The sequence below is a fragment of the Leptonychotes weddellii genome, chromosome 9 (genome assembly GCF_054177405.1).
Source record: "Leptonychotes weddellii isolate Sample4059 chromosome 9, ASM5417740v2, whole genome shotgun sequence".
NCBI lineage: Eukaryota > Metazoa > Chordata > Mammalia > Carnivora > Phocidae > Leptonychotes > Leptonychotes weddellii.
This window is the reverse complement of record NC_138377.1, coordinates 612,043-638,587: the sequence shown is the minus strand read 5'-3', so window position 1 is coordinate 638,587 and position 26,545 is coordinate 612,043. Positions and strand designations below refer to the sequence as shown.

The 26,545-nt window shown below is 62.2% G+C and overlaps 2 protein-coding genes across 2 annotated transcripts; one reads left to right on the top strand and one right to left on the bottom strand.

Moving 5' to 3' along the window:
• Positions 1-839: 839 nt before the first annotated feature.
• Positions 840-11,400, top strand: C9H14orf180 (chromosome 9 C14orf180 homolog). The gene is made up of 5 exons (XM_081829727.1): positions 840-1,015; positions 6,734-6,860; positions 8,219-8,477; positions 10,043-10,084; positions 10,434-11,400. The coding sequence occupies exons 2-5, from the start codon at positions 6,750-6,752 to the stop codon at positions 10,754-10,756; spliced, it is 735 nt and encodes a 244-aa protein (XP_081685853.1). The 5' UTR covers positions 840-1,015; positions 6,734-6,749; the 3' UTR covers positions 10,757-11,400.
• A 1,106-nt stretch (positions 11,401-12,506) lies between these two features.
• Positions 12,507-23,904, bottom strand: TMEM179 (transmembrane protein 179). Its single transcript, XM_006739040.3, has 4 exons — positions 23,541-23,904; positions 17,816-17,953; positions 17,230-17,308; positions 12,507-15,594 (listed from the first exon to the last, which is right to left on the bottom strand). The coding sequence occupies exons 1-4, from the start codon at positions 23,843-23,845 to the stop codon at positions 15,415-15,417; spliced, it is 702 nt and encodes a 233-aa protein (XP_006739103.1). The 5' UTR covers positions 23,846-23,904; the 3' UTR covers positions 12,507-15,414.
• Between the last annotated feature and the right edge of the window lie 2,641 nt (positions 23,905-26,545).

The window sequence follows — 26,545 nt, the reverse complement described above, 5'->3', positions numbered from 1 at the left end:
CCCAGGACTGGCTGAAACCATCCAAACCCATCAGGGATCTGCCTACGCTTGGGCCCCTTGTCCTTCCTCGGGCCTCACCCCATCGGGGCTGCCACATGCGCCAGCGCATCGGGAGCGGACGGGGGGCACTGAGCCCCGGCCAGGCTGCCACCTCCCGGCTGTGTGGCTTCGGGCGGGTTGTCTCCGTGCTCTGAGGTCACGTGCTCATCTGCAAATGTGGGGCAGCTCAGCACCTGCCAGCTGACACCCCCACACAGCAAGGAGCCCCAGCCCCAGCCCAGAGGGAACCCTGGGAAATGCTGGTCCCTTTGCCCCTGCTGTCCCCCTCTGACCTGAACACCAGCTCTGCCTGCTGGGGCGATATGGGGCTCAGCCAGTGCACCCCAGATCGGCAGCATGGGATCCATGCTTGGCCTTTTCCTCCTGGGACCCCAGAGCAGGACGTAGAGGGTGCAGGGGTGAGAAGCAGGGTGGGCTGGGTCAAGGGCAGGGTCAAGCAGGGGCTGGACCCTATGCTCCCCTCCCCTCCCACAGCCCCCACATCACCCCACCCCCGCCTTCACCACCCCCACTCTGCCTCTGATTCCAAACCATGGGCTTTCCAAGGGCTGCACAGCTCTGGAACCGGAAGCCGGGAGGGCAGGGGGGGGGCACTGACCCCTTATCTTGTCTGTGTTCAGGGCCTGGGAAACCAGTAGTTCCTCGCCTGCACCAGGGCCAGCGGCCTATCCACAGGGTTACTGCTATTTCTGCCAAAGGGGGGAGATAATTATAGCTCAGCTCTTGCCAGCTGGCCAAGCTCTGCCACCGAGGGGCCTGGGGCGGGGACGCCGGCCGGCCACAGACTGGCCCCACAGGCCGACTGGCGGCAGCTCCAGTCCGGAGCAGCTGCAAGAGGCCGGACAGGCCCAGGACTGCCTCTCTGGGGGGCCCAAGATCAGGCCAGCAGCACACTGGACCACTCCCACTGGACGATGCCACAGAGCCTGGCTTCACGGACCCAGAAGGGAGCCGGGTGAGGTCCCAGCTCAGGGCAATAGGGAGAAGCTCACTTCCCATTTGGGAATGAAGCTGCCAGAGCGGAGATTTGCAGCCAGAGATGTGGGCAGAGAACCTGGAACGGGCAGGCGGACAGGTGGGCAGGGGGGCAGGGGGGCAGGCGACAGACAGAGGGACAGGCGGACAGGTGGATGGGTGGACACAGGCCAGGCAGAGCAGTGTGTGGCCCTGGACAAGGACTGGGGGCTGTCCATCCCATTCACCTGGGACGTGGGCTTTCAGAGCTAAAATGGGCACATTCCCAAGCAAACCAGGGTGGTCAGTGACCCCAGGAGACCCAGGCCCCTCTGAACCTCATGTCTTGTCTGAAAGTTGGGGGTGGTGGGTGCTCGCAGAGACACCACCAGTCCTTGGCGCTCTGAGCCCTTCCTCAGCAGCCTGGCCTGACCCGAGGGCTCCTGGACGCCCGTGGGTGAGGTCGGGAACTTGGCCGGTTCCCACCACAAAGCTGGGGTGCAAGTCCCCACAACTCTCCCCTGGCGATGAGCCAAGCGCCATCCCTTCGAAAGCAGCCAGCGGCAAGGATTCTTGTCATTTCATGGGGGCTGAGGCCAGGACACCAGCGAGCCCTCCTCCAAGGCCCCGGGGTTCCTGCTGAGGGCAGGTCTACGCAGGTGCAGCCAGGTTGAGCCAGGAATGGAGTCTTACTCCAGTCCCTTAGCCCAGGCCACAGCATTTGGTTATCCCCAGGGAACAGGCCCTTTTCTGAGCTCACTTGATCAGAAGGAATCTCTGCTCTGGCCCACGGTGCACGTGGGTCACCCGTCCAACTCAGAGCACACCATGTATCGGGCACCTACTGCGTGCAGGCCCCTCCAGGAAGGTTAGTGCATTATCTCCATCTTTACGGCATGCTAGATGGTTGGCATAGACCTCCGCTCTACATGGGGGCCCGGAATTCGGGGTGAGTGGCCCACCTGGGTCTCCCTGTGGCCAAGGTCTAGGCCAGCGTCTACCCGCTCCCTTCTGCCTGGGGCTCTCAAGGCCAAGATCCCCCATTCTAGAGTACCCCCCGCACCCAGCAGACAGGCAGCCATCACCCTGACCTGCTGTTGCCCTATGTGCAGAGATGTGGGGGGCTGTCTTTGGAGACGGCAGGACAGCTCCTGGTCCCTGTGCCCCCAGCTCCAGGCAGGTGCCTGGGCAAGCCCAGTGAGCCAGCTGTCAGCCAGGAGGTGGCCCCCAGGGGTTCTCCTCTTGCTTAAGTCAGAAATGTGTGTTATCTGGGGAGCTGCCAGCCTGCTCCGGACTGTGAGTGCTGGGCTGTGGGCAGCCGGCCCTTCCTGGGGACCCCTGCCCACTGGCCCTCACTCCGCCCCCCAGCCTCCTGAGGGGACGCCGGCGTGGGCGTGTCCATGGCCTCCTGTCCCCTTCTTCAGCTGGAAGAAGGTGTAGCGTGTGTCCTGTGGCCTCAGCAGCCCCCCCAACTTAATTCAGACAAGCTGCTCAGGGGAGTGGGAGGGCAAACACCACCCAAGGCCACCAAGCCCCGTGGTGACGCTTCCTCCACGGCCAGACTGTCCAGAGGCCACTGCCCCACCGTTGTAATGGAAACTTCTCAGCTGGCCTGTGAGCTGCGGCAGCTCCGGTTCCCACTCTGCTCAAGGCTCCGATCGCCAGCGCACTGGGGGCCGGACAGGTGGGCGAGTTCACCCAGGGGTGCGGCACCTGCAGGAGCCAGGTGGGCCGGGGCGGCGCATGTGTGTGTGTGTGTGTGTGTGTGCACGCGCACGCACGGGTCGGGGGGGCTGGGGGGGGCTGTGCCCGTGTGTGGTGTGCGAACGGTGGGGCTCACAGCTCCAGCCTCTGCAGGGTAAGGTCCCAACGTGGTTCGCCCACCTGCGCCAGCCCCTGGAGGAGCTGTCACCAGGACAGGTGTGCAGGACAAGCCCGGGCGGTGGCTCTGCTCGATCAGGCTCCAGACGTGCCGGGTCAGGAGGAGACGCTCAGCCTCCCCGGGGCTACAGGACTGCCGGCAAGCTCCTCCATCCCCCGAGCCCTGGGGTCCTGTGGGTGAACAGGCACAGTGCAGGATGTGAGGGGTGACGGGGAGTGGTGTGGGTGCGAACTGGCTGTCGGCCCCATGGTCACAGCTGAGGAGGGCCCCCTCCCCATGCAGGGCTGCACCATGTGGGGGTCTCAGAGGGACCCCTGGCGAGGATGGAGACGTACCAGCAGGCAGTGGGTGGCCGGTGGCACGAGCGTGGGCATGGGGATGAGCGGGACACAGAGGCGTGGCCAGCCTGGCCCGGGTGGAGGTGAGAGCGATGGCAAGACAGGTGGCCCAGCTGTCGGAGGCGGTGAGCCGGGCGGGAGCTGGAGCTGGGGGGGGCCGTGGGGGGGTGCTGGGCTGCCGAGCTGGGCTGCAGAGGCTCAGCCTCCGTGGGCCAAACCCCATAGATGGTCAGGGCTCTTGTGGACGCACGGTCTTGGTCGGCCTGCGCTCCTAGGAAGGAGGGCAGGAGAGCCTGAGGCTCCCCGCTCGGTGCTCCTGACCCACCACGCCTGGAGCAGGAGCTCTGGGGAAGGCCTGGGGCAGCCCTGCGCCTCAGGCTCCCTTGGCCCACCTCTCACCGGCAGGCCCAGCCAGGCAGGCCCCCACCCAGAGACAAGGCTGGGCAGGCTCGGGCTGCAGCGACCAGCGTCCCTACCCCCAGGGGAAGAGGGTGTCCCCTCAACAGAGGTGAGAGGCTGTTGACCGAGAAGCCCTGCCCTTGGGGGGGTGGTGGTGACATTCCACAGGCCCCAGGCCTGAGCTATTTTCCGCCCTTTATCACCCATCTGTCACAAGCAGCCTCCGAGTGGAGGGCACTCCTGTTACACTCTGTTGCTGCTGGAGGCCCTGAGGCCTCCCCGCTCCCATGCGGGGTCCTGCCCTCGGCCAGCGGGCCGGGGGTGGAGGGGGGCACTGCCCGGCGGCTGGAGGGGGGCTGTGGAGGAGCCAGGGGGGGTACCAAGAGCCATCCTTGCCTCCTCCTGTGCGACGGGTGGGGAGACTGAGGCCCAGGACAGTCATGCTGTTGAGAAAGACGCTGAGCCATAGGGAGACAGAGCCCAGGACTCAAGCCAGTCCTGGGGGTAGGCAAAGGCCCCCACTTCCTCTCGGAGGAAATGACATTTAAGGGGAAGCTGGAGCCTGAGCAAGATGCAGAGATGGGGCAAAGGCAGGTGGGGCAGGGACGGTAGGTAGAGGGGAGGTGGGGCGGCGGGGAGGTGGATGGAGACCACCCGGCAGCAGACGAGGACCCAGGCAAAGGCACATGGCCAGAGAAGGCCTGGGGCTCCTGAGAGCCGCCTGGGGGGAGGGCACCGTCCTCACATGGGCACAGGGGCCCCAGGCTCTCTGCCCGAGCAAGGCCACTCTTCCCCTGAGCGACTGTCCTGGGCTCCCTCTGAGCCCCTGACACACATGGCCGTGCTTGCCCTCACCAACCCCACGGAGGACGTTGCCACCGGGATCCCTATTTTCAGCTGAGTAGACTGAGGCACACAGAGCTTAGAGGCCTGTCCACGGTCACGCATGGTCACACAGGGTCCCTGCTGGAGCTGGTGGGACCCACTGGGCTGCCCGCACCAGAGCCACGGAGACACACACGAACACATACACACACACAGAGGCACATTTACACTCAGACACACTCACGCACATGGCATGCACCCACATGCTGGTGCGATCACACCCCTCACTCACACTCACAGGTGCTCCATGTGCATGAGCACACTCATGCCCATATGTACAAATAGCCATGCATACTCGCATGTGCGTGCACACGCATGGACACGCACACTAAGGTGTATGTGCAGCCGCCCTCACACATACACGCAGGCACACACAGACATGCTCGCACATATATGCACATGGACACACGCTCACAGGCACACACGTGCACACACGCGCACGCTCATGCTCACACGTGTGCATCCACGCTCACGTGCACACACTCATGCTGGCACACACACGCTCGTGCTCACACGTGTGCATCCACACTCACGTGCACACACTCATGCTGGCACACACGCTCGTGCTCACACGTGTGCATCCACGCTCACATGCACACACTCATGCTCGCACGCACACACGCGCTCATGCTCACACGTGTGCATCCACGCTCACATGCACACACTCATGCTCGCACGCACACACGCGCTTGTGCTCACACGTGTGCATCCACGCTCACATGCACACACACACGCTCGTGCTCACACGTGTGCGTCCACGCTCACATGCGCACACACACGCTCGTGCTCACACGTATGCATCCACGCTCACATGCACACACTCATGCTCGCACGCACACACGCGCACACTTGTGCTCACACGTGTGCACACCCGATGCTGTCCCCAGTCCCGAGCGGTTCCTCACCTGAGAGGCCAGCAAGCCGCCCTCCCTGCCGTGTCCCCCTCACTGGGCTCGAGGCTCCTTCCCTGACTCTATTTGCAGTAAAAACCTGACGCTGAGGAGGAGAGAACTGCTCCCTTTAGAAATAATTAAAGCCACCTGGCTGCGGAGCGCGCCTGTCATTACCAGGCTCTGCACAGCTCTGCTGTTGACGCCTGCTGGGGCCGAGGGCTCAGCCACCCCGTCATCTCCCCGGGGAAGACTGTACGGAGGCCCTGCTCAACCCTCGAGGCCGTCTGGCTCTCAGGGGACCCTGACGGCACCATGCAGGGGACAGTGCGGACCCTCACCGTCAGCCCCGCTCTCAGCACTGGGTGCGGGGGGCATCCTTGGAGGACAGAGCCAGGGACACTCCTCACAAAACCCAAACGTTCGCCATGGACAGAGGGGGCAGGGATGTCCGCAAAGGACCCCAGACCAGGGAGCCCTGGAGGAGCCTGGGGCTGGGGATAAGGAGGGGCAGGTGACCCCCATGCCACCCCCAACGCCTCTCGTTATCCAGGGGGAGGGGCAGAGACTGCCCTGGTGTCCGAGTGGCTGGGGAAGCCCTGGGCTCAATTTCTCCACATGTTCACTGAAGAGGGTGGGCCCATCACCGCCCCCCCGCCCCAGGGCCCTGGAAGGACTAATGCTCGATGCCTGGCTTCACCTGCATGGTGCCTGGCGCGGTCTGCGCCCACAGCAGGACCGGGGGAGGTCTCAGAAGTCAGGAACCCTTCAAAGGCGAATGAGAACCCACCAAGAGGGGCCGCGTCAGGGAGGACAGGCTCACGGGTGGACGTGGGGAGGCGCCACCTTACACCTCGAAAGTAAGCATGCTAAACCTGGGACAGGGCGGGACAGAGACACGGAGACAAGAGAGTCTGGGCGGGCCCCACCAGCTCCAGCCCCTCGCAGAGCTGGAGACCCTCTGGAGCAGCCTTCCTAGTCCCATGGAGCCCCAACCATGCCCGGCCCTGGACCCCTTCCCTCACACCCCGGAGGCCCCCCAACATGACCTCAAAACATGCACATGACATAATAAAACGCACGCTTCCTGAGCACCCAGTACCGGAGGCTGGTTGTAAGTTACCGACGGCAGCCCCGTGGAATACGGCGCAACCGTGAGGGCTGACGATGGGGGACACTGGCCACCGGGGAGGGTGCAGGGAGCACTGTGCTGGGAGCACCGGAAGGAAAGCCCTGTCTGCTCATGGGCAGGGCAGACAGACGTCCCCTCCGTCTACTCCTACCAGTGCTGCTCGTACAATAAATAATGTCCCTGCTTCTTTTAGGACCATGTTCCAATAAATGAGGACTGCAGGGCGAGCCTTGAGCCCCGACTCCCGGCCAGAGAAGCGCCATCACACCAGGAAGAATGAAGAGGCCGCTCCGGGCTCGCTGATGCCCAGGGCGGGGAGGGTAAGGCTGGGTCCTGGACAAGAGCCAACCCCGGGATCCCAAGGCCAAGTGCACCAGGGTCAGCCACCTGGGCCCCCCGCCGGGGGCAGGGAAGGGGGAGCTGGGACAGGAGGCATGGTCCCTGTCCTTGCCCGAGCTGTCCTGGCCCCAGGAACCCTGGGAGAGAAAATCACCGGGGTCGGGAGTTGGGGGTTGGTGGCTCTTTAAAGGCTTGGTCTGGCAGAGAGGGTTGGAGACCCCTGGAGGGGACACGGCATGCCCAAAGGTGCAAGGCCAGGGCCGAGGGCAGGGGTACAGCATGCAAGGGCAGGGAGAGTGGGCCAGGAGAGAGCGCAGGTGAGGCAGAGAAAGCAGGAGCCATGGGGGTGCTCCAGATGCTTCCCCAGCATGGTCACTTTGCAGCCCAGGGAGGAGGGCTTGTGAGTGGGGGAGGGTGGACAGAGGAGGGCCAGGCCAGGGCAGTGGGGACCGACTTCAGACCTGAGTCCACACCTAGCCTCTGTACTCACTTCCAGGCTGGTGGCAGGCCACAGGCCCAGGCGTCCCACCAAGTGGAGGGGACAGCCCTGAGCTGGGCCCAACCCCAGGACTAGGCGGGGCCCATGTCCCCCAGACGGCCAGCAGTAAGCTCTGTGCGACCAGGGCCTCCCAGCCAGGAGCCATTCAAAATGGGTGTACTCAGCTCAGAACAGCCTGTTGTCCCCAGTTTATAGGTGGGAACACTGAGGCTCAGAGCAGTCCCGCAACTCCACATTCCAAACAGCACGGTGGGAGGGCAGCCCCTGGGCGGGCACCTGTGTCCAGGCTCTGTCCCGCCGCAGCCCAGGTCTCATGCTCAGATCCCTCACCGTGTCCACAGGTGAGTGACAGAGGCCCACTGTGTGACACAAGCCAGGCACTGACCCCGGACAGCCCTGGCTCAGGGCCCGGCCTCCTCCCCGGCGCCCGGGTGCAGAGGAGCCCTGGGGGCCCCGTGCTCCGGGATCCAGCGAGGTTTTGTGCGGGCAGCTCGGACAGGAAGACGGCCCTCGGTGGATAGCCACAGTTACTGATATGATCATCATTATTGTTACAGATACCGTCGGGGTTGGGGGGGCACGGTCCTGGGCGGCCATGAACACCGCCATCCATTGTGATGGCCCCGATGGCTCTGTTCCAGCCCCCACCACCCGGAGCAGCCCCGCAGTCAGGCTGCCAGGCTGGGGCAGCAGGTGGGGCAGGTCCACGGGGGTCTCCACGCCCCCCATCGGGTCCCCCACAGTGCGTCCCTCTGCATAAACCCAGAGGAGGCACCGTGTCTCCTGCCCCCTGGGGGCTCACTTCTGCTCACTTCCCTCTGCCTCCCACCCCTGCCCCAGGAGGGCGACAGGAGGGGCCCCCCCTCCATCCTGAGGCGGAGCGGGCCGGGGTGCAGCAGCCACGGGGCCGAGCCACAGAGGACCTCGAGGCGTGTGCGGTTCCGGGAACCCCTGGAGGTGACCGTCCACTGTAAGAACGGAGCTCAGCAAGCAGGCGCAGGGCCAGGTGGGGCGGGGGGCCACATGTCCCAGGAACTCACAGAGGGCCATCTGGAGGGACCACAGCCACCTGTCCTGTCTGCACAGACAGAACCCCAATAAAACCCAGCCCATGGCTCAGGCTAGACAGAGTAAGTCAACAAAACAGCCACTAGCAGGAAAAAAGCAGATCAGAGCTGCCCAAATTGCAACTGTCCTCTCGAGGGAAGGCCAGTGGGCAATGTCCCCAGCGCCCACCCACCCTTCCCGCCAGCACTGGAAGCTTCCCGCTGCCCCTCAGCTCTCCCAACACCTGCGTCCCTCACTGCCCACTTCCCGAATTCTCCCAGCCCCAGCCGAGGTCCTGGGGTCCTCCTGCCCCAGAGCCCCTCCCCGCCACCTGCCCTCTCCTCCCCTGGCCCCTTCACTCCCTGCCCATGGGACTGGCCCCTGTATCAGCTAGCTATGCCATGTAACAAATTACCACAGACTTGGAAGCTTCGAGCAGCCCACGTTTATTATCGCGGTGACCCCGTGGGTCAGGGGTCTAGGCACGGCCTAGCTGGTCCTCTGCTCAGGTCTCCCAGGGCAGCTATCCAGGTGTGGGCCGGGGCGGCCTCTCAGCTGAGGCCTGGGGCCCTATTCCAAGCTCACAGAGCTGTTGCAGACTTTGTTTCCTTGCAGCTGTAGAACCCACAGCGGAGCACCTCCAAGACCAGGAGCAGACCCTCCCTCTTTTTTAAACAGCTTGCCTGATGAGGCCAGGCCCACCCAAGATAATCTCCCTTTTGATGGACTCAGAGTCAGCTGATTGGGGTTTGCCGCTCAGTTGCAGAATCCCTCCCGCGTTACCTTCTTCTGTTGGGTAGAAGTCACAGCCCCACACTAAGGGGAGGGGATGACACTAGAGGGGTAGGAATCACGGGGGCATCTTAGATCCTGCCCACCACAGCCCCCGGGCAAGGTACTTCCTGAGACCTGCTGAGTGATGGGTAAAACTCCCACCCAGCACGTGTTAGCTCCTCCCTGGATGGCCCGCCCTAAACGTCCAGTCCAGGCCTCAACCCCTCTCCCGAGGCCCATACCGCTCGCTAGGCTCCTCACATCTGCTCTTCGCACCCGTCCCTTCCGGGTCCAGCGCTCGCCCACAGCACAGCTCTGCACTCCCCCAGGAGCTTCCCAGCCGCCCTGGGGACAGACACTCAGCGGGCCGGGAATCAAGGCCCAGGCAGTCCAGGGGGTGGCCTGGGGCCCCCCAGGGCACTGTGGGGATGGGCAGGAGCGAGGGTCCTGCCCGGCCCTCTCCCAGTGCCAGCCCCTAGGGCCCTGCCCAGGGACCCCCGGCAGGCCCCTCCCCCAAGCCACCACGGGGTCACCACATCCACACTCCCACAGGCTCTGAGAGCAGCACCCAGCTTCTTGGGCTCCCCAAGTTCTGGCAGCCTGAGCCTGAAGCCGTGAGGCAGGGGGGACCCCTAGGTGGTGCTGGGGCCACTGGCTGGCCAGGGGGGCGTGGATCTCCTACTTGTGAAACGGGGTAGCTGCATCTGACTCGCCCGTCTCAGGGTGCTTTGCGGGGTGGGCGTGAGATGCGAGGTCCTGAGGGCACGGGGCAGGCTGAGGCAGCGTGAGCCCCCAGGCAGGGGGCCCTCCCTGCCCAAGCCCACCCTCGGTTCTCCTTCCCAGACATCGCCCGCAGGGAGCCCACCACCACCACCACCACCAGGGGTGAGTCCGACCCCTCGCCCCCACCCCCACGTGCCGTGCCCAGGCCACCCCTGCCGCACACCCCCACCCCCGGTGGCTCCAGCAGGGCCCCCCCCGCGCCCCGGCAAGGCCACTCCCTCAGCCTGGGTGCCTGACACACAGCATGGCCAGCAGCTCCCCTCTGCGGTCACTCCCCCTTACTCCTTCCCCAGGGGAGGGTGCCGGGCACAGCCGATGGGAGGCCCTTTCACAAGGAAGCCACCCAACACTGGCAGAGGCCCCAGGCAGGGAGGGGGGTGCCCCACGCCCCATGGGGACCATGGGGGGCACCCCAAGGACCCACTCCGAAGGAGCCCACCCTCGGGGTGAGCCTCCCTCTGTCTGCGGCCTCCCCACCAGCCCCGCAGGGAGGAGGGAGCCCCACAGGGTCCTCATGGTGGGGCTGGGCCTGCGGGCAGGGGTTCATCCGGTCCCGCTCCGCCCCCAGCGCCCAGCTGGCCCAGGCCCCGAGGCAGCTCCCTGCTCCTGCAGCTGTCCGTGTGCGTCCTGCTGCTGCTGGTGCTGGGCCTGGTCTACGGCCGAGCCAAGCCCGTGGCGCTGGCCCTTGAGGACCTCCGGGCCCGGCTCCTGGTGCTCGCCCTGCGCCTGAGGCATACGGCCCTCACCTGCTGGCGGGGCCTCCTGCAGCGCTGATGGAGGCTGGCCAGACGCTCCCCTCCACACCTGAGGCCCCGGCTGGCCGTGCAGGGCAGGAGCGGGGGAGCCCCAGGTCAGGTGGGAGGGCTTCCAGCCGAGCCCGCCCCCTGCAACAGGGCCCCTCTTGCTGCACATGTTAGGGTCCACCGTGAGGTTTTATTAGAAAGAGAATTCCACACAGGCTTCAGCCCTGAGAGCCCCCCAGGCCCTCCCTCGCCCCGGTGGGAACTCTCCGTACCCTTGGGCCAGGCCTGGATGTGGCCACGCGGAGCCCCCTGAAGACAGGGACACCGGCCCTGTGTCCATGGGGCCCCTCGGAGGTGAAACTGGCCTTTGCTACTTCGGGCTTGCAGGGCCTGGACTTTGAAACCCCGTTGAGACAGGCGGGTCTGGCTGTCGGGGTGGGGTCCTCCCTCCTGAAACTGCACACGGGGTGGGGGGCCTGGCATCTCCCCTTGTTTGTGGTGTTGGGATGCCAACCTCTGAGCCCAGGTCTGACTGCTCCCCGGGGCTCCAAGGCCTCAGGGACCCTCTCGTGCCCCGGGGGGACATACGTGCTGCCCCCCTCCTCAGCTGTCCACCTGGGAATGGCTGAGAGGGAGCTCGCTCCGCCCGGACCCCAACACCTTCAGAACACAGCCGCCCGTGCCGGGACCCCAGGCTGCGCCGTGCACCAGCCACAGGGCCTGCGTGTCCCATGACTGTGTGCAGACAGCGAGCCGCCGCGGGCGTTGCGAGGCCATGGGGAGACGTGGCAACAAACTCCAGGGCCCCCCCCAGACCCTGCATGGAGGGGGATGCCTGAACAAAGCAGGGAGGCCCATGGGCAGATGCCAGGAGGGACTGCCAGGAAGACGCCATCTCCCCCAGCCACCTTCAGACAAGTGTCCACGGGACGGCCAGTGCTGTGCTGTCCCAAGGTTATGCCCTGAGTGCCCATCCCCACTGCCTAAGCGGGGACACACTGAGTTTCTATTAAACCACACTGCCACCCCTTTTATTAGTCTGGGGATTTTTACCCAAAGGAGGGATATGGGGACCAATTTCCTCGGCTAAAGCAGAGGTGGGGGCACAGGGGAGCCTTCCCTTCTAGGCCTCAGGGGCTAGGGTGGTGCTTTCCAGGATTTGGGTTTGGGGAGCCCAGAGCGGGGAGCCCAGTGGAGAGGAGGGGCCTGTCTCTGGGAGCGGTAGCCTCCAGGGGGTCCCGGCCGGGACCCCATCTCATCTCACCCCCACCCCCGAAGAAGACAGGCAGGTTACTGCCCCATACTCCAGGCGGGGAAACTGAGGCTAGGAGAGGTTGGGTCTCATGCCCAAACCCGTGGGGCAGGCACAGTCCTCGGGCTCAGCCCAGTCCAGTCCCGGTCCCGTCTGGGGGAACCCCTGCCACCAGGGCTCTCAGCCAAGGGCCGGCCGGTCTCTGCAAAGACACCCGGCTCTGGAGGGTCCGCAGACCATGAGCCATGGCTTCGGGGAAGACGCTGCTCGGCAGGTGCGCCACGACCCGGAGACGTCAGTCCTCACACCTGGGGGTGCCGTGGCGAGAACGGAGCCCCCCGGAACAGGCGCGCACGAGGGGGCACAGCCACGGGAAGGCCCAGCCCTAATCCCAGCCAGTTTCTGAAGCTACAGGGATGAACACGGGCAGGTTCCTAAATCTTAGCCGCAAACAAAACCCAGGAGCCAGGAAGCCGAAGGCAGAGGAGGGCAGGGCAGGGACAGGCGGCCCAGCAACCACACCCAAGGCTCAGGACCTCTGTGTTTATTTTGACTTTGAGAAATAGATACACTTAAGTGGAAGAATCATCACTTTCAATTTCGTCAGAAGTAGAATGAAAACAAAGACGCATTATCCAACAGCAGCTGGGAGAAGCAAGGCACCAGGCAGAAGAGATCCTGTGGTCCCGTCTCAGGAAGCCTGGGGCCGGCCCCTGCCCTTCCAGTCCGCCCCGGGGCGCCCCCACTCCCCGCCCCCTGCAGGGCACACAGCGCGGTCCCACTACCCTCTCCGGGAAGCCCCCGGGCACAGACGTCTGGAGGTACCCCCGGTCTGAGGCAGGTCCGTGCCAGGGACGAGCCCCGCTCTGCAGGTGACCCTGAGGTGCGTGTGGACGCACGTCTCTGCCAGCCTGAGCGAGGGGCGCCCCACACCGGCTCCCAGTAACCCACGAGGGGCAGCTGCGAAGGGCACACCCAAGCCTGCCGTGGACCCTCAGGCTCCAGAGTCCACGGCCTGACCCTGCTCGTCCTTCCCGGGGCCTGGCTGGTTGCTGCCAACAGACCGGAACTCTCCGGGGCCGGAGAGGGTCCCCACAGCCTGTGCGCGAATGCCCGGTGAGGGCAGATCTGCTGGGCGCCTCAGTTCTGCCAACACAACTCCCCCAGGGACCGGCCAGCCCCGCTGCCTGGCGTTCTCGGCCAGGCCCTGGGGCCAGAGCGCCTCTGCAATGCCGGGGCCCTCATCCACCTGGCCCCGATCTCCCCCACTGACAGGTGCCCCTGAGCAGGATCTGTACAGGTGACCTGCGGGCCCCCCTCCCTGGCCCAGGCTCCCTGCCCTACTCGGCACCTCGATCCAGACCCAGATCCACGGCCTCTGGAGACCCTGTGCCCCCCACGTGGGAGACCAAACCGGCCTCTGGCAGCACAAGGCATGGACATGGGGAGCCGGGTCTCTCCTTCCCTGGAGGGTCAGCCCAGGAAACGGGAATGGCTCACTGAGCCCAGGGGAAGGGGCGCCCCACTCCTGGGCAGGATTCGGGGGACTGTGTGCTGTTGCAGAAGCCGGGGAGCCCTGTGAGGAGGGGCATCCACAGCCAAGCAGCCCCAGGTTGCTCATCACTGAGCTCTAGGGTCCCATTTCCACCCCCAACTCCTCTTCCTGCCTCCGTGTGGATGGGGTCGTGTCCTCGGGGACCTCGGTGCTTTGGACGCCATCAGATGGGAAGGCAGCCCCTCCACTGAGGTGCCAGGGGTGCTGGGGACGTCCCAGTGGGTGAAGGTACCAAGGAGCTGCTCTGTCCTCCCCCGCTCTGATCTCTGCTCACACCTTCCAGTGCACACTCACACACACAGATGCACGCTCACACGCACTTACCCACATTCTCGTGCACATGCATGTTCACACTCACACTTGTGCACACGCATGTTCACACTCACACTTGTGCACACGTGTGCTCACACACAGCTCGCTCACACACCTTCCCCATGCAGACTTCCACGTGTGTGCACACACTCATGTTCACACCCACACTTGTGCACACGCATGCTCAAGGAGCTGCTGTGTCCTCCCCCGCTCTGATCTCTGCTCACACCTTCCAGTGCACACTCACACACACATGCACGCTCACGTGCACTTACCCACATTCTCGTGCACACTCATGTTCACACCCACATTTGTGCACACGCATGCTCAAGGAGCTGCTGTGTCCTCACCCGCTCTGATCTCTGCTCACACCTTCCAATGCACACTCAAACACATATGAACGCTCACGCGCACTTACCCACATTCTCGTGCACACGCGTGTTCACACTCACACTTGTGCACACGCATGCTCAAGGAGCTGCTGTGTCCTCCCCCGCTCTGATCTCTGCTCACACCTTCCAGTGCACACTCACACACACATGCACGCTCACGTGCACTTACCCACATTCTCGTGCACACGCATGTTCACACTCACACTTGTGCACACGTGTGCTCACACACAGCTCGCGCACACACCCTCCCCATGCAGACCACGTGTGTGCACACACTTACATCACACACCTTCACACCCTCGCGTGCACTCACACGCGCGCAGGCACCTGCAGCGGCACCTGCCCCATCCCTTCCTCCATAGGAGGTGGGGCGCCCCCAGCCCATGTCCCCACCTCCCCACACTGTGCCCCTCCAGGCAGGGCCATGCGGGGCTCCCCCAGCCAGTCCTGGGGCACCAGGCGCCGGCTCCCAGCTCTGACACCACAGCCACTTGCCAGGACGCCCGCACAGCCACCACCTGACTGCAGGCAACACCACTGGCCCTGCGCTTTGGATGCTGAGACCCGCCTGGCCACCGGGGCCACAGAGCCAGAGCACAGGGAACTCAACCCTGCGGCAGGGGTGGGGGAAGCGCGGGGCCAGAAGACGGGCCACACAGGGCAGGGCAGCTCCTTCCTGCCATCGGCCCCCTGCTCCCAGGCCCCACACACTGCTCAGGAACAAGGGACAAGAGTGACGAGTGGCCATCGTGGGTTGGGGTCACTCTGGGGACACGGGCTGCTGCCACAGGATCGGGCACAGAATCACACCTGGGCAAGCAGGTGGAGACAGCGTCCATCCGAGGCAGGACCTGCAAGCCCTATGGCCAGAGGCATCCACGAGGGTGGACCGCCCCCCACCCAGGCTCGCCCGCCAGTGCCCCCGGGACAGGCGTGTTGCGTGTGTGTGAGGCCCGGAGGGGGTCCCGCAGTCTCTGTGTGTCCCTGTCTGAGGGCTGACGCCCACCCCAGTCAACTGCCACACTCAAGGTGGGAATGGGGTGCTTGGGTGAGCAGGGTCACTCACATCACACAGTGCCGAAGGGAGACATGCAAGGCGAGGGGCAGACGGGGCCAGGCAGAGTCCCCAGCCGCTCCCCTGGGTCGGGCCGTGAGCACCGGGCGGGGTGGGGGGCGTCCTAGATGACAGCGCTCTTCTCCTCCTGGAAGGAGGCCCGGGGGGTCGGCCTGGCCAGGAGCAGCTCCTTCTCGTGGACCAGGTTGTCCAGCAGGTCCTCCTGGCGGTAGTTGTGGTAGACTTTCAGGAAAGCCAGGATGGTGATGGCCAGCCAGGCCAGCCACGAGGCCCAGAGGCCAAACTACACAGAGGGCGGAGGTGAGGTCAGGAGGCCAGCCAGACCCACCATCCACTGCCCAGTGCACCCACCCACCTGCCCCCGGGAAAGGTGGGACCCATTTCGGGGACAGGTCAGGGGCTAGCTACGGGGCCCAACATGCGGCCCGCCTTGCCTCCTTCTTCACACAACCATCCCTTCCTGGTATGTGGCGGCCAGGCCTCTGAACCCCAAGCTGGGCAATGCTTTCGGGGACTCTGACCACCCTCACCCCCAGGCAGGCAGGCCCGCCCAGCTCCACGGAGAGCCCGTCTATAACACAGCCTCCTCCAGCCACTGGAACAAACTGACCTTTAGCTGCCGTTACCAAACAGCTGAAGCAGAAACAATTTAATCAGAACCAGGCCCAAGCCACATTAAACAGATTCTCATTGGGGGTTATTTATCACCAGACTCAGCTCACACCTTTGTAATCTAATTGGCGCAAATTAGGGCTGAAGCATTTTCCACTGAATTTTCGTGAAGCTGTCTCTGGCAGTTTCAGCTCATCTCGGCAAAGAACCTTCAGACCCACCGGATGTCCAGCCCCTAGAGGGCTCCTCTCCGTCGGAAGAGTCCTCAGACCGGTCACTGGCCAACGTGAGCCCTGAGAGGCGGGCCTGGGGTCCAGAAATGGACCTGGATGCCAGCAAGCCCTGCTCAGTGCTGGAAGGAGCCAGCCCCACCTGGGTACCCCTCACCAGTGACATCTGCCTGGACACAGATGCAGATTTTGGGAAACAGCCCTTACTGACCACTAACAAATCCTAACACGCCTGCATCCCAGCAAACGGGGTCCCCAGAGATGCACCTGGAGGGCAGGGAACGAAGCTCACACAAGGGCAGGGCAGGGAGAGGAGCTGTCCCCCCAAAGCAGTTGGGGGTGGGCTCCTCCAAATTCACAGGCTGGATCCCCCCACACCCTCCCTCAGACACCGCATCAGTTTCCCCTGGCCAGGGAATAACCGCGAGCCCTCCAGCATTTACCAGAGCGTGCCCACTTGGTGCCAGGAGTCCAAGCTCCCTGCCTTGGCTGCAGACCCAGGATCAGATGCCTAGTGTCCTTTCCACCTGGGACAGAGCCACTCCCTCAGCCCCTGGACCTCACGTCTGCAGTTAGCTCACCTGTCCGCTCCTCCTAGGATGCCCCATGCCTCACCCCTCTCCACATCCACCTGCAAGAGCCCCCACTAAGTCTCCGAAACCCAGGAATACCACTCACTCAGCTGTATCTCCTCTGCCTGGCACCATCCTCAACCTCCCCTGGATGAGGGCTTTGGGAGGCAGGCTGTGCACTCAAGTGAACGTTCAGCAGTGAATGGATCCCTCCCCAACAATGCATGCTTCCCGGTCTACCTGGCAGCCCCTCCCACCAGAAGAGCCCTCCCACCTGGACAGCTCCCTTCCTACCAGAACAGCCCTGCCTACCGGGGCAGCACCTCCTACCTGGCAGCCCCTCCCACCAGAACGACCACGCCTACCTGGGCAGCCCCGCCTGCTGGCAGCCCCTCCCACCAGAAAGACCACGCCTACCTGGGCAGCCCCGCCTGCTGGCAGCCCCTCCCACCAGAAAGACCACGCCTATCTGGGCAGCCCCGCCTATCTAGCCCCTCTGCCTACCTGGGCGATGGCAAACTGGTCATAGAAGGCAGAGTTGTCCACGCTCAGCTCCAAATTGATGTTCTGGAGCTCTTCACAGCTGAAACAGCAAGACACAGGGTGGCAGGTGACACTGCGACACGGAGCACAGGGAGTGACACGCAGCACCCCCAAACGGTGAGGCAGCTCTCCGGGCCCCAAAGGCCTCATCCCTGACCCCCTCCAACCAAAAGCTTCTGCTCGTGCTCCTCCCCATCCCTATCGCCGTCTTCCAAACCCTCCAGGAGCTGACTCAGCTCAGAACTCCGCAGCCCACCTCCAAAGCAGCACAGGGTGGGATCTCCCGGGCCTTGCCGTGCGGTCATATCAGGCCTCCAGGACCCAGAGCACACTGGGCCTCCGTCCCCCAGCCCGGATCCAGAGCCCTACTCCCATGTGAAGGGGGCACTGAGGTCAAGGGGGCAGGTCCAGGGGAAGGCGCTGGTCAGGTGTGCACAGGTGGGAGCCCCAGGCAGGATGAACAAAACCTCGGGCTGGGCTCGGAATGGGATTCGTGCCCCAGGATGTCACCGGGGGGCAGCGGGGGTGGGGCGGGGCGCAGGCCCACCTGTGGGGCACAGTGCCCTTCTCCGTGATGGCATCACACCACATAGTGAAGCCCACGCTCACGATGGTGCTGGCGATGAAGACGAGGAAGACCACGGAGGCGCTGACCAGGAGGTTCAGGAAGGCGTAGAGGAAGGAGCTTCGGCAAAGGACAAAAGAGGACGATCACCGTGCGCACCGCTGGGATGTTGGTGCCAGGGGACAGCGGGGGCTGGGCCCGGCTGGGGCAAGGGGGCCATGCAGGGCCGCCAGGGCCACTTTCGCCTCCCTCACTGCCCCTCACCCCGAAGTCCCATCCCAGCCTCCCGGAGGCCTGGAGGGAGAGCACTTGTCAGCCCGGCCTTGCAGAGGGGAGGCAGAGCCGAGATCTGACCCCAGGGGTGCTGGCTTCCAGCGCATCCGCGCTCTTCCCGGGCCATTCCCCCACTCAGCTGCCCTGGGGCCCTGTGCCCTCAAGGTCATCAACACCGCTGGCCCGGACCTGCATCAGGGGCTTGCGGAGTCACCCTGCTCGCATCTGTCCACTGAAGCCTAAAAGGCCCAGCTGTGACGGGGAGGGGGCACAGGAGGCAGGGCCACGAGGACGGAGCTCGCTCTGGGTCCGCACAGACATGGCCCCACTGGGGGCTCCTCCATCCTCCGCCCGAGGGGCCGGCCCAAGGAGACCATGGCAGTGACCCCTCTCCTGGGCTCCTGGCTGGGCTCAACCAGTGCGGACCCGGCAAGGGACTGGCAGTGGAAATTCTCCTTCCAGGCCCCTGCTGGGGATGCCCCCGGTCGGCTGTCCCTCTACCAAAGGTCAGCAGCCCCTCCAGGCGGCCGCTTCCACCCAAGCCTCCCCTACATGGTCCCCGTGACCAGAGGAGGTGACAGGGCCGTTGCAGGGCCCACACCTGGCCCACATCCTCATCTCTGCCAATCGCCCTCCTCGGGTTATCCTCACTTGGGTGAGCCATCCGATTCCAGCAGGGATCCTGACGGCAAAATTCACCTGGCCCTGGGCACTCTGAATCAGAGGTCGGGGCCTACAGTCATAAAGAGGGGTACGTGATGGCCCATCCCACCTCCGAGGCTGTCACCAGACAGAGCAGCCTGTCAAATCTGTCCTGCCTCTTTCCCAGCTGCGTGACCTTCAGCAAGTTGCCCTCTGGGCCTCAATTTCTCCCTCTGTAAATTTGGGAGCAGGAGCCCCCCACAGGGTCATTGTGGAAACTGAGGGAGCTTATGTGGGCAAGGGACAGACAGCGATAACTTCAGGGGTGCTGCTCCCTCCCCAGGACAGGCCTCCACCCATCGCTGGAACCCTGACCTGCGGGGGCCGGAGCTGTGTGCCTGCATGGGGCTGGGCCTGTGGCCACAGGAGATGGAAGCGTGGGTGGGGCAGGAAGCGTGGGGGCGGGGTCAGCAACCAGATACCTGGAGACTGGGCCTGGGGGCCAGCTGTGCCCCCTGCAATCAGCGTGGGGCTAGGCAGTGTGCAGGGGAGTCCACTCCCTGGAGCTAATGCTCTAAGGGAAGCAGAGGTTACCCAGAGCCTACACCCTGACTTTGGATGCCCCCCCACTCCAGCTGAGGAGAACGGGGTGGTCCCAGGGGGACCAGGACGGAGCTTCCACAGGCAAAGCAAAGAAGCTGCCTGCCCTCAGCACAGAAGGCCAGATCACCGGGACAGAGGCTCCCTGGGTGCCCTCCATCTGCCAACACCGCTGTCCCACCAGGCACCCTGCCCAGCAGGTGCCCAGCATCCTGGACGAGCAGCTGCTGCCCCCAGGAGGCCCTCTTAGAGGGAGGAAGGATGCCCAGGGTGCAGAGGACATGCTGACTGGGCAACCACCACCCTCAACTCCTGCCCCCTCTCATGGGAGCGGGCGGCATGCCCCACGTTCTGTACTTAATTCTAGAGAGGCACACCAGCGGCTTGCTGTTCCATGTGTGGCCAGAAGCCCCCTCGGGGAACCCCCTGAGACACACGCCCCCCACCCCCATCCCGACACCTGCCCCTCCCGCCCTCAGCGGGGTTTACAACACAACCTCCCATAGCCAGGAGACCCGACTGTCTGCAGGCTCCAGCTGCATCCTATTACACAGGCAAGATTTGGGGTTCTCCTCCCATGACAGGAACATGGCGTCCCCATCCCATCCCCCCAACAGCCTCCTCCTATTCCCCAAGTCCATTTCTGGTCCGTTTCCATGGAACCTGCCTGGGCTTCACAGAGTTTTAAAGAATTGGGAGTGTTCACAGCCTCACTGGGCCCGGACCCCAGAGTCCCCAATGCCAACCCCCTCCCCGCTCCCCAAAGACCCACAGGGCAGCGGCCAAACAACCAGGAAGGCCGGCACACACAGGGTTAACTCCATCCTTCTCGCTGCCTCTCAGGGTGCCGGCCTGGATGTGCCGTCTCCATGGTGACCGCTATCCCGGGAAGCCCTGGGAGCGATTTGTAGGCTGCGGGACACGTGTGGGCAGACAGATGGGTTGTTTTGACCCGGCGCTGCCCAGCCGTCAATCACAAACCTGTCAACCGCAAACTGCGACCACCTGCACACTCCAAGGGCTCAGCACACTCAGGCCTGTGACCCACCCTCAGGTCGCCCATGCGCCCCCAGCCAGAAGCACCCCAGGAAGCCACAGGCGCCACCGAATCACACACCCATTCCTTTCGCCCTGTCCACGGCTGGGCACAAGCTGTCCGGGCCCCACTTTGCCCAGGGACACACCCTGGAGGGAGCCAGAACCACAGACAGGGTCTGACCCAGGCGCTGGGGACCCAGCTGGGAGCCCGTCACACAGACCAAAGGGTCGGGCTCTGCCCTCACTCTTGGCCGGGCTCCTGGCTGGTCTCTGCAGCTGGATGCAAGAGAATTAGTGGGTAGGGCCCTTTAGAACTCCAAGTCGGACAGCATGTCCCTGATGGGCTGGACACCCTGAGGGCCCTTGCCGTCCCTCAAGCTTGCTCTAACAGTCCTTCTGAGCCTCCTGTCGGTCCCGAGCCCCACTGACCCAGCACTTGCTTGTCTGCTCCACGAGGTCTGCCCAGCTGCTGAGCTGGGAGCGGGGGGCAGTCGGCGGGGGTGGGCTGTGAGGCAGCAGACCCCACATGCAGGCATTTTTCTGTCTTCATTCGACAAACACTAATTTGTGACTCCCAAGCTCAGCCCTGCGCACGCAGAGAGAAATGAAGTGCACGCCTGCCTTGGGTTCATCCAGCCCAGGGTCCCCTCAGATGGTGGGTCACCCCGGATACCCAGGGGAGCTCTGGCCCAGTCCTACCACCAGACCAAGATGAAGGGTCGGCACCTTGACAGATGGCACAGCTGGCTGGCTGCCGAGGGCACCTTGTCCCGATAAGACAACTGGCCTTGGGGTGTTCAGGGTCTAGCAGGTGAGGACCAGGAAGCAGCTCTCTGGGTAGGGCTCAGCCTCCGTGGCTCAGCGATGCGGGATCCCGGAGCCCCAAGAGACCCCTAGAGACTGGGAGCAGAGCAGTGAGAGCTGAGAGGCCCAGAGCCTTCGAGAAAGGAGTCCTGGTCATTTCGCACAAATTGGGCAGCAAATCTGGGGAGGTCAGCAATAGTGGTTTCTGTCCTCTCATCTTAAGGCTGTAAGATGTGGTCTCTTGAGGAGACTTGTCTTATAGGGACAAGGTGGAATGATGGGCATGAGCTGATGGCCAAACCATGGCTCCCGCACAGCCTGTGCCCACTGCCCTCAGCTTCCCAGACCGAAGGGACCTCAGCTACCCTATGCTGCTGACTGTCCCTCCTTTTCCTCAGACCTTGTCTCATATTTGGAGATGCTTCCCTGCCCCAATCTGCACAGACACTGACCAGACTTGACAATGTGCACGCAACGTGATGACATCTCAAACACCTCCTGGGGACACCAGCCATCGTTGTGGGAAGGAGGAGGTCTGTGGCAGGGCAGGATGGCCCCCTGACCAGCCTGGGCTCACCGTAGGCTGAGCCCCAGCCCCACAGCACCTGGAGGCCCCCGGGCTGACACGTGGCTTCCTGCAGACTCTCAATCCAGAACCTTGGTGTAGTGTGCTGAACTGTGCCCACGACAACACGTGTCCGAGGCTGCACCCCAGTACAGAGTGACAAAGCCCCAAGCCAAGGAATGTCAAGGGTTGCAGGCAGCTACCAGGAGCAAGCCTAGAAAGGATTCTCCCTCCCAAGGGAACCCACCCTGCCAACACCTTCATCTCCAACTTCTGGCCTCCAGGACTGTGGCAGAATAAATTGTGGCACTTTGTGAGAGAAGCCCCGGAAACTCATACACGTGCGTTGCTGGACTTTACCCCCTCTGGGTGTTTCAGTCCCCACGCTGGGTTGTTCCGGTCCTCTTCACCCTGCCAACCCTGTTAATCCCCTCTGTCCATGCCCAAGCCAAGCTGAGGGCTCTCAGGGGTCCCCACCTGACCCTCCAACCCACTGAGACCTCAGAGCAATAGCTTATCTCTCAGGTCCCCAAAAGAAGAGAAAAGCCCCCTAAAAAATACCAACAAATAATGGATGGGGGCATGAGTGGGGCGGGGTTTGGGAGAAGGCTGGATTTCCCCTGTGGATGTGAGGCCAGCAAGGGCCAGGAGCGGCTTTGTCACTCTTACCACAGTCTCTGTCTTCACGCAGCCTCTCCTCTCTCCGTTTCTTCCCCTCTTCTTATAAAGACACCAGTCATTGGATTTAGGGCCCACCCTAAATCCAGGATGACCTCATCCTGAGATCTTTAGCTGAATGACACCTGCAAAGACCCCATCCCCAGTTAAGGTCACACACACCTGTCCTGGGGTGCAGCCTCGGACACGTGTTGTCGTGGGCACAGTTCAGCACACTACACCAAGGTTCTGGATTGAGAGTCTGCAGGAAGCCACGTGTCAGCCTGGGGGGCCTCCAGGTGCTGTGGGGCTGGGGTTCAGCCTAGGATGAGCCCAGGCCGGTCAGGGGGCCATCCTGCTCTGCCACAGGCCCCCTCCTTCCCACAGAAGGTCCCAGGGGTAAAGGCGCATGGAAGGCTACAAGCTGAGGACCCCGGGTGCCAGAATTGTGCCAGGGTGGGGAAAGGTGAAGAGGAACACAGAGACCAGGAGGCAGGGAGGCCTCGTGGACATGCTGCTCCCTGTCTTGCATTCCCAGCCAAGCCCGTGGGCCTAGAGAGGTTCCCTCTGGCCTTTGCCCCACCATCATCATCCTTCCCAGGAGGATGGGAGTGGGGATGAGGAGAGGACTCCCCAATTTGCCCTGTCAGCCACCTGCCTGGCCTGATCCCTCCCCTGCACCTGGAGGAGCGCGGGGGCCCAGACCCGCTAGGGGCTGTCCGCAGCACTGATGCCTGAGCCTGAGCCGGCAAGCCAGGGAGGGCCCAGGTCCGCTCAGAGATGACAATGCAATATTTGAATCCCAGGGGCGGGGGTGGTAAATGCCCAAAGCGGGAGGTGATGCGCACTTGGGGTGGGAAGTACTGGCCTTGTACAGAGCGCGGGAGACCCTCATGGTCCGCGGGTTCTGCGTAGACAAAGGGCAGTTTGCATGGAGGCGGTGAGCACCAAGGGTTGATATTTTTGGGCCTCTGAGCTCCCCCCCACCCCCACCCCGGGAAGAGGGTGGGACTCATGCTCCTCCTTTGGGGAGGATGGCCTGGGGGCGCTGCGGGCTCGGGAGGGACGCCGTGCCCGGCCTGAGGGCTGCGTCTGGTGGGGCAGGGCGGCCGCCAGGCCCCCACTTACCCCTCGTGTCCCTTGCAGAGGAAGAAGAGCGTGCGCCAGGCGTGCGCGGCGGCGAGCAGCAGCGAGAGGAGGCTGGCGAGCAGGCTGAAGCGGCAGGCGGCCGGCGGGCCCCACTCCTGCACCGTGAAGCGCTCGCGCTCCTGCACCGTCAGGTTGGCGCTCAGCCACATGCCCTCGGTGAAGAGCAGGCAGCGGCCGCGGAAGTCGTGGCCGTTCTCGGACAGCGGCACCACCACCACGAAGCTGAAGAGGAAGGCCAGGAAGTAGCAGACGCACTGCGCGAAGAGGAAATTGTTGAGCGCCATGGCTGGCCCGGACGCGCCGAGGAAGCGGCCGGCGGAGGCCGCGGGGCCGGGCAGGCGGCGCGGGGCGCTGGGCGCGGGCCGAGCAGGGCCGCGCGGGAGGCTGCGCAGTGGCGGCGCCGGCGGGTCCTGCGCGCCCCGCCCGGGACGCGTGCGCAGCGGCCGAGCGCGGGCGGCGCCTGCGGTCAGCACCGCGGACAGCTCCCGGAGGGCGGGCCGGGCCGCCGGCCGCGGGGGGCCGCGCGGGGTGTGCGCCGGGGAAGGGATGCACCCATGGGGGCGCGGAATGGAAACGCAAGCGGGAACGGGAGTGTGGCTAGGTCGGCGCATGGAGAGCCGACTCTGCCATTAACGGTACCAGGAGCGACCCGTGTAGCTCCACCTAGCCTGCCTCTGCCCCCAGCCCCCATGAGCCTGAAGGAAAGGAGGCTGAGAGGTCCAGGAGGGACGTGTCCAGGAGGCCCACGGTGCTGGGCGGGAGTGAGGTTGCAGTCCAGGCTGGACTGATTATTTTGCGGGGCTCTGGAGTGCGAGGCGTTGGGGAGAAAAGACAGAGAGCGAAGGAGTTGGGGTCAAGGGGAAGGCGGAGGTCATCTGAGGAGAGATGGGGGTGGGCGCAGGGAGGAGGGAGCAGTCTGTGAGCTATTTGCGCTTCTCCCCAGCACCGCACCCTCAGAGGGGACATCTGTTACACTGCCTGACACAAGTAGGGCCCTGAGTTGATATTTGTAGGATAAATAATGGATGCCCCGAGCACCTCATTAAGACAGCCTTTGCTGAGATGGAATCTGCTGATGCATTAATTAATAGAATTCATGCCTTGTCTAGTTCCCTTAAAGACTAAGTCACGTTTGGTCCAATTCCCAGTGAGGAAACTCTAGCATTGCTCCTTCTAAAAGAAATGGCCAACTGGTTTAAATTTACATCAGCATTTTTGTTGCAAGTACTAAAAAACCTGCAAGCCAAAGTAATACATGCCTTTTTTTTAAGTCAAGCAGTATAGATATAAATTAAGTAAAAAGATAAAGTGTCCTTCTCATTCCCCCACACCACCCTGCCACACTATCAGGGGTAACCACATTTCTAGACATTTTGCTAAGCGCCTAAACACACACGCACACACACACACAATTTACACAAATGCTTCCTACTATACAAACCATCCTGCAGGTTGATTCTTGTATTCAACAATACATCATGGATGTTATTCCCTGCCTGCACATTCAGATCTATTTTATTCTGCTTAATAACCGCATAACGCTCCATAATAATGATGATTCCACCATTGCTTAACGATTCCTCTTTGAATGGATGTTTAATTCTTCAATATTTGCTATTTCAAATACTGCCGAGTGAATATCCTTATGCATATATGTTTGTGCCCTTGTGCAGGTATTTCTTATAAAGGAAATTCTTAGAAGAGGAATTGCTACGTCTTAGGTTGATGCACATGCTAAGTGTTGACAAAATTTGCCAAACCGGTCTCTAAATATGTTGCACAAATTCACTCTCATATCCATGTCACAGACACCTTCTCCAAAACTGAGAAATATCCATTGTTTTAAAATTCCATCAGTCTTGCATGGAAAACAGCATCTCATTGATTGTAAACTTGGATTCTCCTTATCATGAGCTTGAACATCCTTTCTTATGCTTGCTGCCATTCGTAATAAGTCTCCTGTAAGTTGCACCTTCAGTTTGTAGTCACTTCAAAGCACACACTGAAGACCACCCATGGGTCTGTGACAGCAACCCTTTTCTTGGATAATTCACTTGGAGTTTCTGCTACTATTGAGACCCCTAGTTCAACTAAAGGAAGCCCACTTAGGAAATTCAGCATCCACACACCCATACACATCCTTGGGCAAGAGTGGACATCCCATCCATCCATTATCCAGTGAGTTGATGAGTTTGAACATATCTGGAGGTGTTAGACTTGAGGGTTTTGCCAAAACTAAAAAGACCATGCCAGTGAAGAAGGAAGTGGTTAACAGGAAAACTATAGAATAAGCTGGGAAGATTATTAAATTTCTACCATCTTAAAAGGCACAAGACCCTGGTATTTTTAAAGATGAGTTCTATTTAACCTTCAAGTCAGGGAATTCCCTTTCTATTGAAATAACTCTGATCTATTAAAAAAAAAAAACAGAAAACTCCAAAATTCATTTTTTAAAAGTCAGCATTAGATTAATGCTAAAGCCTCACTAGGAGAGTAAGGCAAAGAAAGTAGCAAGAAATTTTAAAATATTGGCATGTTGAATACAATTCAATGTAGAGGATAATCAAAAACATGAACTAGTAGCATTTATTACAAAAGCAAGAACAGCTGAGCTTTATGAAATCTATCAACAATTTGTTACACCAACAAATAAAGGAGAAAAACCCAAAGTGTTTTTGTCGAGAGATACCTAAAAGGCATTTCATACAACTGAATGGCCATTCATTCAAAAAAAAACTGTGTAAGACAAGAAAAAAAATTACCTAGATATGATAAAGACCACTTCAGGGGCGCCTGGGTGGCTCAGTTGGTTAAGCAACTGCCTTCGGCTCAGGTCATGGTCCTGGAGTCCCGGGATCGAGTCCCACATCGGGCTCCCTGCTCAGCGAGGAGCCTGCTTCTCCCTCTGACCCTCCCCCCTCTCATGTACTCTCTCTCATTCTCGCTCTCTCAAATAAATAAATAAATCTTTAAAAAAAAAAAAA